General features: G+C 41.0%; 1 protein-coding gene across 2 annotated transcripts in view; it reads left to right on the top strand.

Moving 5' to 3' along the window:
- The window catches only part of fbxo41 (F-box protein 41), a 66,648-nt gene that overhangs the window by 56,283 nt on the left and 526 nt on the right, over positions 1-9,839 (top strand). For both annotated transcript variants that reach the window (XM_005726820.1, XM_005726821.1), the window contains exons 6-13: positions 2,462-2,838; positions 5,563-5,801; positions 5,914-6,029; positions 6,941-7,093; positions 7,263-7,358; positions 7,452-7,570; positions 7,823-7,981; positions 8,152-8,267. In XM_005726820.1, the coding sequence (XP_005726877.1) occupies positions 2,462-2,838; positions 5,563-5,801; positions 5,914-6,029; positions 6,941-7,093; positions 7,263-7,358; positions 7,452-7,570; positions 7,823-7,981; positions 8,152-8,267 (1,375 nt within the window). The remainder of the gene's footprint in view (positions 1-2,461; positions 2,839-5,562; positions 5,802-5,913; positions 6,030-6,940; positions 7,094-7,262; positions 7,359-7,451; positions 7,571-7,822; positions 7,982-8,151; positions 8,268-9,839) is intronic.

Raw genomic sequence — 9,839 nt, 5'->3', positions numbered from 1 at the left:
ATATTCATTTCACATTATAGGTATTTATTGATTTTAATATTGGTGCAGTCTGTCATGTTGATGATGTTGCAGCTTTACAAACAGCTTGTTAGACTGCAGTTTAGTCCAGGTTTGTCCCAGTTTTGTTGTTTATACGATAAAGTGAGATCATCATTTTAATTTTAGAGAATATAAGTTGATGTTTGTGGCATTTTATGGATTTCTACTTTGGCGCATCCTGACTTGGAATTTCTGGTTAGTGTCATCTGCTGTATTACCTGTGATTCTCTTACACTTTTATTCTTATAATGATGCATGGAGACGTTTTTGCTCTCCTTGTTATGCTGAGAAAAATAAGCACTGAGATGGAAGAAAGAGAGAAAAAGAAAAATGTCCTACTTTTGAAAGGCTGATAACTGTAACTGCTTATTGCTTGAGGTAGCTGGGTGGTTATTTTAAGGACTGTATTAGCTCGTATTCACAAAAGTCACCCTGATTAGACAATAAGTAACCTGAAGTGCGGCTCTTCCTTGTTGGTGACACTAGCTTACCTGTTCTGTCGTACTCTATAGCAGCACTCATGTTGTCTTCAATGGACCTCTGAGGATATTAGTCTTTGTTAGCAATGCCCTGAGGCCTTTACTGATCAGAAGAACATGAACATGTAGCTAATGAATTTAAAGTAGCTACAACAGTGAAGTCTTTTCTTTTGTGTATTTGAGACTTTTGTGTGTAGCAATTGTATGTTTGAATGTGCCATTAAATTGGTCGACTTAAATCCAGCATCCGCACGGGGAAGGCCTGAATGGGGTCGCAGTTTCAACAGCTATTTACTATTTAGAGGTGGGAATCACCATACATCCCACGATACGATATTACCACAATACTTAACGCACGATACGATATTATTGCGATTTTTTTTAAATATTTTGCAATATTCAGATTCTGTACATCAAGGTAAACTTTATCAATATTCATTTTCTCTAATATCAAAGTCTCGCACTCAGTCTTTCTCTCATTTCAGTCAGTTTTATTGTTGACAATCTGAACGGTTTGTATTACAGTCTGGTCCAACTTAACTGAATGCAACCATCTGGTACAATTATAGCTATTCTGAACTATGCAATTTATGAAAACTATGCAGCCCATTCAGCAACTGAAGAATTGGAAAGTAAAGTAAAACAAAATATAATTTTACATTAAATAAAAAGTTTTAACCTTAATTAAAATAAAACATGTCTTAAATTAAAACAAGTAAACTGTCATGTTTATTGCTGCCAAAAAAAAGTTAAACACATTTGGACAGTGAAGGAATGTCAGGATTCTTGCTCAGAAAAAGGATCAACATGCTCTGAAGTCAGAGTTCCAGTCCACAAAAACCTTTTTTGTAACAAAATATCGATTTCTGCTGTCCCTGTATCGATACATTATTAGCAAACAAAATATCACGATACTACACAGTATCGATTTTTTCCACCACCCCTACTATTTATGCTGTCATGGTATCTTAGTTGTTTTGCAAATTTGTTACACTTACATGCAAAGTTTAATATTATACAAAGATAACCTGAATGAATGCAAAAATCCAGTTTTTAGATTGTGATTTCATTTATTTAGGGAAATAAATGTTATCCAAGCCTACCTGTCTAAAAAGGTCATTGCTTTCTAAACCTAATAACTGGCTGTGCCATCTTTGGCAGCAAGAACTACAATCAAGGGTTTGTGATAACTGGCAATGAGTCTTTCACACGGCTGTGGAGGAATTTTGGCCCACTCTTGTTTGCAGAATTGTTGTAATTCAGCCACAGTGGAGCATTTTTGCACATGAGCGGCCTGTTTCAGGTCATACCAAAGCATCTCAATCAGATTTAAGTCCAAACTTCGACGAGGCTGCTCCAGAACCTGCTGGTATGTTTTGGATCATTGTCCTGCTTCATAACCCAAGTGTTTCTTGAGCTTCACGGTGTGACCTGATGGCCGGGCATTTTGGTCAGTAGTGCACGGATGCCATTTTTGCCCAGCCTCTTTCTTATTGTTAAATCGTGAACTCTGACCTTAAGTGAGACAAGTGAGGACTGTACTTCTTTAGTTTTTGTCTGATGATCTGAAACATGTGTGACAAATGTGCAAAAAAACTAAGACTGAACTAACTTACTCCTTCAAATAGCTCCCGTAAAAAACAACCAAAAGACTCCTACAACTTGTCATATTTACGTTGCATTTCAAGTGTAAGCTTTTTTTTGTAGACACTGTTAGTTACTTTTGGACCAATTGGTCTCTAGCTTCATTTTTAACAGATTGGTTTGATAATTAGGTCTCTGCATGAAAGCCAGCAAAGCTATTTTCTAATGTATAATTTTTGTTCAAAATTATTACCACAGTAAGTCTTGTTATTAGATGTAAGATGGGTCATCTATATGTTAGACAATTCAATAAAAACAAACTCATGTAGATTACCCTCCCTTGTATTTTTTTTCTGCAGAGCATCAGGGAGGATCAAGTCTGTCTCGCAAGGCTCTGGAGGTTACGACAGTGATAGCGTTGAGATGCATCCCATGGAGGACTGTCCTGAAGCTCAGTACTATCACATGCAGTGCCGGTTGAATGAGGGGGGTTACGAACGCTCACCCGGATGCGGCTCGAGAAACTGGGGTCTTCGTAAACAGGCTATCCAGAACTGGCAGCGGCGACCTTACAGGAACAGCACTGAAGGCGAGGAGGGAGACGTATCTGATGTGGGTTCCCGAACCACCGAGTCTGAAGTGGAGATGTGGGAGCAAGAGAGGAGGGCTGTGGCGGAAGTCCAGCAGTCTGCTGCGCCCTATTCTCACAGCAGAGCAGCATACCGCCCCAACGCCGGTAAGGGCTCTTTGGAAAGTTGTTAATGTAGACAGATGGGTAACAGATGGGCGTAGCCACGGTGACAGGTCACCCATCGATTTCGATCGGATAGATATTTTACATTAAAAGTCTAAGGGGATTAACTCACTGTAGGACCTGCATTTTTTAGTACTTTGTTGGCTTGATTTTCAGGTCCCAGATGTTGGTGCTTGTTTGTCAAGTGCAGGAAAATTAGTAGAAATCTCCACCCTGTAAATCCGACACTCCCTACAATTTAATATCTGGGAGCCAGGATTCAGAGTCGAGGCCTTGAAATGAGTCCCATAATAGAAGTGACAGATGTAGATCTGGGTCAGCTTGCTGTAATGTAATATTGCAGGAGCTGCATCAGTGGCCGAAGCTCGTTCTACAAACTGATTGGGGTTTATCACTGAGGCCTTTTATCTGCTGCAGGTCTCGTGTGATATTCATGCAAGACAAGGAAAAAATCTATACCATCTGAGAAAACAAAGTTAAAGAAATTGTATTTAAATCAATAAATAACATGAAAATAGGTACAAATGATTAAAAATTCTAATATTGGACCACACATATGCTTATTGTGTTTGCGGTGCAGGTACACAGCTTCAGTTCAGTTGCGGTGCATCAGGGGTCATCAGGAAGATGGCTCCATCTGCAGTGTTGGAGCTAAATGCAGCTTCTTTACGTTTGCTTCCGATAAACAAAATAAATGAAGCAACGAGGGACAAGAAAAACGCACAAAGTTTAGGGTCTATAAATATTTCTAGCAGGCTCACAGGCTAATGTTATCCAACACAATTTAAAATCTCGAGTCCTTTTTAATGAGATGTTTTGCCACCGTTTCTGTTGTAGATGCTGAGAAAATCAAGTCAAACATTGCTGCAGGTGACTCTGCTGTTCTTCCTCTTTGTGCCTTTGTGCGTTGCGATATTTGTCTGTCATATTGTCTCAGTTCCTCTCCTCATACTAGGTTTTGTGCTCAGCAAAGCTAGGCAGCTGGTCTTTCCTGCACAACTTAAATCCACCACAGATTGTGCATTTCTCTCTTAACTTCTTGTAATGCCAAGATCTTTGAACTCACTGCTGTGGCCCCTCCATCTTTTCCACCTGCTGTTGGGATTTTAAATACCAGTTGGACTGGGGCGGTCTGCGAAGAAGCAAAACTGGGCCAAATCTCTGACGAATTCGTGTAAACTGCTATAACGGCCCCATTAACACAAAAGATTCCTCTCATCATGTTACTGGCATCCCTCTGCTCTGACGTAGTCCCTCTTATCGGGAGAGTCTCTGCCAGGTTGTGATGGAGGTTTATGTATCTACAAGCAAAGACAGAGTTGTTTTCCCAGCATGCAACACACAGTTTGGCTTCTTTTTTTTAGTTCACTTGGCAATCTTGAGCGTAGGTGGTGTGTGTGTGCGTGTGTGTGTGTGTGTGTGTGCGTGAGAGAGAGAGACAAAGAGAGAGTGAACGAAGAACAGTGAGAGTGTAAGCAATGGTTCGTAGCCCTGTTGGTTTCGAGCGGACACCTTCCAAGGCCAAAGACGAAATGAGTCATCTCGGAGCAATCTTGCTAAGAGGAATGGACACATGATGTCAGCCGATAGATAAAAATCCACAGAATGAAAAGATGAGAAGGTGAAAAAAGAGCAATGTTAATTAGTGTCCTTCAGAAAGTTGGCGCCACCGTGTGACAGAATGTTTTGGGTTTTTTTAAAGAGGATTTAAAGTATTTTGTAAGAATCTCAACTCACCCATCATTTCTTTTACATTTTGCTAGAAAAATGGGAAACAGTTGCAGTGATTTATTGAAATGTGCAAACATACATGGAAATAAGCATGCAGGGCAAAAACACAGTGTGTGTAACTTTACTGACCTTGAAAGTCAGAGTTGAACCTGGCCGCCTTTATTTTTCAACCTAAGAAGGTTCAGGCTGTGTTGAAATAGTGTTTAAAAAAATTAGGAATAGTTCTTCAGGCTTCTTAAAAGACATTCAAAGCGCTTCTTTGAAGGTAAAGTATTGTCAAAAATCAAAAATCTTGTCTGTGTTCATAATTCCCTCGGTTCTGACAAAACCCCACAGTGTAAATGTAGCCTGAAACAAGATTTCTGACAATGCTTCAGTGAACTGTCAGCTGGATTTCTTCCCTATATCTTAAGGATTTGACTTTCAGATACTGTTAATTGTTAATCTATGCTAAATAGTTATTTCCTCCACATGTCCAGCTTCCTCATTATGTTTTGAAAGTACACCATATTCCAAGATGTTCCAAATTTTTGGCTAAAAGATCTTTGGGAGTCACCTTGTTGTTGCAAAAATAATATTTGATGCTTGTCAAAGTGTTAACTTTGGTATTTTTCTTAGATTCAACTAAAGAAATGGGTGCTTTACTAAGTTGCAAACACAGCACAGTTCCTCCCTTGACTAGGGTGCTTTTGTATGCTTGACTGATTCATAGGTCAGTGCTAAGTGGTTTAACACCCCCCCCCCAAACATTCCTCTGAAAGAGTGAGTGAACAAGCAGATGTTTAGAAAGCTATTGAACTATTGTTTAAGACTACTTTCTTTAAAAAAAAAAAAAGACAAAGTCTGGCTCCTTCAAAGCAAAATATAAAGAAATGAGTGTTGGCTCAAGATTTTTGCACAGTACTGTATTTGCACAATAATTTTGTTAATCTAGTTCGATTAGGAACTGGATTAAAGACTCTTCTATTCCCACAGGTCGGTCTGAAGGCATCTACAGCAAGCCATGCAGACATGAAAAGAGTCCTTCCAAATCCAATGAGGTGATCAGTCCAGAGATCCTGAAGATACGTGCTGCCCTCTTTTGTATCTTCACCTACCTGGATACTAAGACCCTGCTGAGAGCTGCCGAGGTCTGCCGCAATTGGAAGTTTGTGGCCCGCCACCCAGCCGTGTGGACCAGAGTGCTGCTAGAGAACGCTCGCATCTCTTCCAAGGTGCTTAGTGAACATGAAGATATTGTGATATATGTAACAGTCAAGATAACCATGTGCTTACTGTTATTATTTAAGGTGTATTTTCTTATGTACATGTATTTTTTTTTCTCAGTTTCTTAGCACAATGTCTCAGTGGTGCACTCAGACGCACTCTCTGATCCTGCAAAACCTTAAACCAAGACAGCGGGGCAAGAAGGAAACCAAGGAGGATTACCTGAAAAGCACACGGTGAGGCACACATCCAACATATAGCTGCCAAAGACTGCATGTAAAATATGGTCACTCCCACCACAGTGTCTTCCACTGCTTTGTGGATTTGCGTTTTGATGTTGTTGCTAACTTAGTTTCACCTTCAGACAAGAGGGTGGAATGCTAAGCTATCAGCTAATGTCAGCAAGCTATGGACTGTATGAAAAGCTCTCAGAGACGCAGTGGAGAGGTGCAGTTGAATGACTTGAACTGTCCGTGGTAAAATAATTCAGAGCTTTAAATCTTAACTCAAAAATGGATGAGTTGTTAAAAAAAAACTTCAGCTACAAAAACCAAAAATCTGACTTTTAGTATGCTTATTTTTCACTGTTGGACAGTTTAACATGAGAGCTCATGGTGACAACCTCAAGCAGGCCATGTGATAAAAAGCCCTGGAGCTCGCTGCTCGGCCGATAAGCTCAGTTCCTCTTTTCAAATCCCTGCCTAGTGGCTCATTCACACCTGGTACTGCAGTGTGTGTTGTTTTGGCTTTATTAAGCATTGCTGTGCAAACTGTCAAACTAAGTGACATACCAAATGACTCCTCAAAGAGTGATTGATAAGCGGAAGCCACCAGGAGAGGGATAATTGATGAATACTGACATTTCCGTGCTGCCTGATTATGCTCGGCATGTAAAAGATCAGTTATGATTTCCTGGAAGTAGAAAAGCAGATATTTGATATGAGTGGACGAGTGGAACGTGGAGTGAAGGAAACGAATTAGAGTTAAGTAGGTGCTCCCAGGTTACGCTGATACAACTTGGATATGCTGCAAATGTTAGTGGACCCTTTTTTGTTATTTTCTATAAATGGTACTTTTGGAGTGTCAAAAGGAAAAAACATCACTTTCTGTCTTTTTCTGTTGACCTTCCCTTAAATCTCTGTCTAAGTGGCTGTCTGGAGGAGGGTCTAGAGGCGTTGTTAAAGGCCACAGGAAGTAACCTGCTGATACTGAAGATTTCACACTGCCCCAACCTGCTGACTGATCGCTCCCTTTGGCTGGCCAGCTGCTACTGCCGAGCCCTTCAGGCTGTAACATACAGGTAGACTCTCACACTGACATCCAGGTCCTGTCTTTTGTGAAATAACGTACACTCAGACCGCTCTATAAAAACAGATAGAAACTATCCTGCTTTTTATCCCGAAGTCATGCTCTAATCTGTATAATATTGCGTGCAATTTGGTTATTTGTGCATATTTATTCTGTTTCAGGAGTGCCACAGATCCAGTTGGTCAGGAGGTTATCTGGGCCCTTGGAGCTGGATGTAGAGACATTATATCCCTACAGGTGGCGCCATTACATCCATGGTAACACACTCCATCTCATACCCAGAAACTCTGTTAAAATATGGGATTGCAAACAAATGAATGAACATTTCAAACCCAGTCTTTTCCCTTCAGCCAACAACCCGCTCGCTTCAGTAACCGATGTCTGCAGACCATTGGAAGATGCTGGCCGCACCTCCGTGCTCTTGGTGTGGGCGGTGCTGGGTGTGGGATTCAGGGACTGGCCTCATTGGGTAAACTAGAATAATAATTCCACTCCTTAGCGATTACAAATTAGAGTTTGAGCTTAACTGATCTAATTACTTTGTGTATTTTCTTGTATTTGATGTTTTTATCCAAATGAGTCTTGTCCATTATTTGTTGTCCTGACATTATTTAGTTTAAAAGACCTGCATTTCTGCTACAGCTCCTATAAATATAAGTGAGTCTTTGTGTCCTGCAGTAACCTCTGCTGTGTTTTATTTTGAAATCCTCCCTCTCTGCAGCGAGGAACTGCATGCGCCTGCAGGTGTTAGAGTTGGACCATGTGAGTGAAATCAACCAGGAGGTGGCAGCAGAGGTTTGCAGAGAGGGCTTGAAGGGCCTCGAGATGCTGGTGCTCACCTCCACACCAGTCACCCCGAAAGCCCTGCTCCACTTCAACAGTGAGTTTGAAAAAAAAAAAATAGATCAGGCTAAGTAGCTTTGCAGTTAACTAGTGTGGCTGTGTAGTCAATAATATTAAAGCAGAACTCTAAGCAGAGCCATGTTTTTGCTGTTACATTACTGCCGGTGTTGTTACTTATGTGTGTTAACGCTCCTTCCATTTATGTAGGTGTTTGCCGCAACCTCAAATCCATTGTGGTTCAGATCGGTATAGAAGATTACTTTGAGGACCCGAACAGCCCAGAAGCTAGAAAACTGTTTGATGAGATGGTTAACAAGCTCCAGGTAACAGCACCTTTGTGTCTCACAGTCCACCCACACTTCACATACATAGTTTGATACACCAGTTTTTCAACTGATGAGACATCCAGTACTGTTCAGACAAAATCAAGTTACAGGCATTCATTACTCAAGAGGAGGAAACCAACAGAAACCCATACCTGCCTGCTAACCTCTCAGTTAAAATTAAATTTCCCATTTTTAGAAAATGCAGTGCATGATTGAGGTGACCTGTGGAAGTTCACACAGAGGTGATTTTAGTGACTTTAGATGCTGATCGCTGTTTGAGCCAGGCGAGCTGGTCTGAGTATTTCAGAAACTGCTTTTTTTACTCAAACATCCCCACACAACCATCTCTGCAGTTTACAGAGATGGTCTGGAAAATAGGAAATATCCAGTGAGCAGCAGCTCCTACAGTGAAGATACCTTGTTGATGTCAGAGGTTAGAGGAGAATGACCGGACTACTTTGAGCTGATAGGAAGGCAACCATGAGGTATGCAGAAGCGCAACTACAACAGCAGAACACCACACAGGGTGCCATCTCAAACTGGTTTCTTGAACGTAACATTGAGTTCACTGTAGTCAAATGGCCTCCACAGTCAGCAGATCTCAATCCAGTAGAGGAACTTTAGGATGCAGTGGCAAAGGGGATTCACATCATGGAGGTGCAGCTGACAAGTCTGCAGCAGCTGTGTGATGGTGTCATGTCAATATGGGCATATCATCACACCAGCACCTTGAAGAATTAAGGCAGTTTTGAAGGCCAAAGGAGGTCGAGCCTGCTACTGATGGAAACTTTATTCTGTGTTATTTCCTTCTAAAAACATGCAGCCAAACACAATGTGACTGTCAAACAAACCGCGAGCACCAGAAAATGTGCCAAGATGGCGCCACCTTATCTCGCTGTTGTTTTGCATCTCTGTGTTCTTCTGCTGTTGTCGCTTTCCTCTCAGGCAAAGCTGACTATCACAGCTGACTTAGTGCTGTTCTGTCAAACATCCAGAATAAATAAAAAGAGTTTAGCCAATGAGAGAAAGACGTTTTTGTTTAAATAACTGTACAGTATCAGTTTGTATTATTGTTTGTTAGTGTAACTTTTATGTAGGAGTGAATATGATTTGTAATTTGGAAACATAACTCCTTATATACACCCCCCACTCTTTGTCAGCCCCCGTTATGAGTCTTCCTGAATGAGCTGTTACTATTTTACTAAAGTAACAGCCATTCATTCATCAAAGGTCGACTGTGCAATGTCAATGTCTGACATTGTAGTTACTGTATCTGGTAACAAAGGTCCTGTATACACATGACTAAGAGTTAGGTCAATAGTTGTTAAGTGGGTACAGTGCATCTATCTTTATCACGGTTGCATACCATTAGACCATGACTCAGTCCTCAAAGCCCCAGTGATGGTTTGTTGTGGATGTGCTGCTGCTATACTGCCAAGATGCTCTGGCTGTTGTTGAAGCTTAACACACACACACACACGCACACACACACACACACACACACACACACACACACACACACACACAGCTGTAGAATCAAGAGATTTTTTTTAGTTTGAGGTATTTTTT

This window comes from Pundamilia nyererei, unplaced genomic scaffold, assembly GCF_000239375.1.
Source record: "Pundamilia nyererei isolate P.nyererei 1_Seehausen unplaced genomic scaffold, PunNye1.0 scaffold00022, whole genome shotgun sequence".
In the NCBI taxonomy this organism is placed as follows: domain Eukaryota; kingdom Metazoa; phylum Chordata; class Actinopteri; order Cichliformes; family Cichlidae; genus Pundamilia; species Pundamilia nyererei.
The sequence above is the reverse complement of the archived record's forward strand: the minus strand, read 5'-3'. Positions and strand labels throughout refer to the sequence as shown.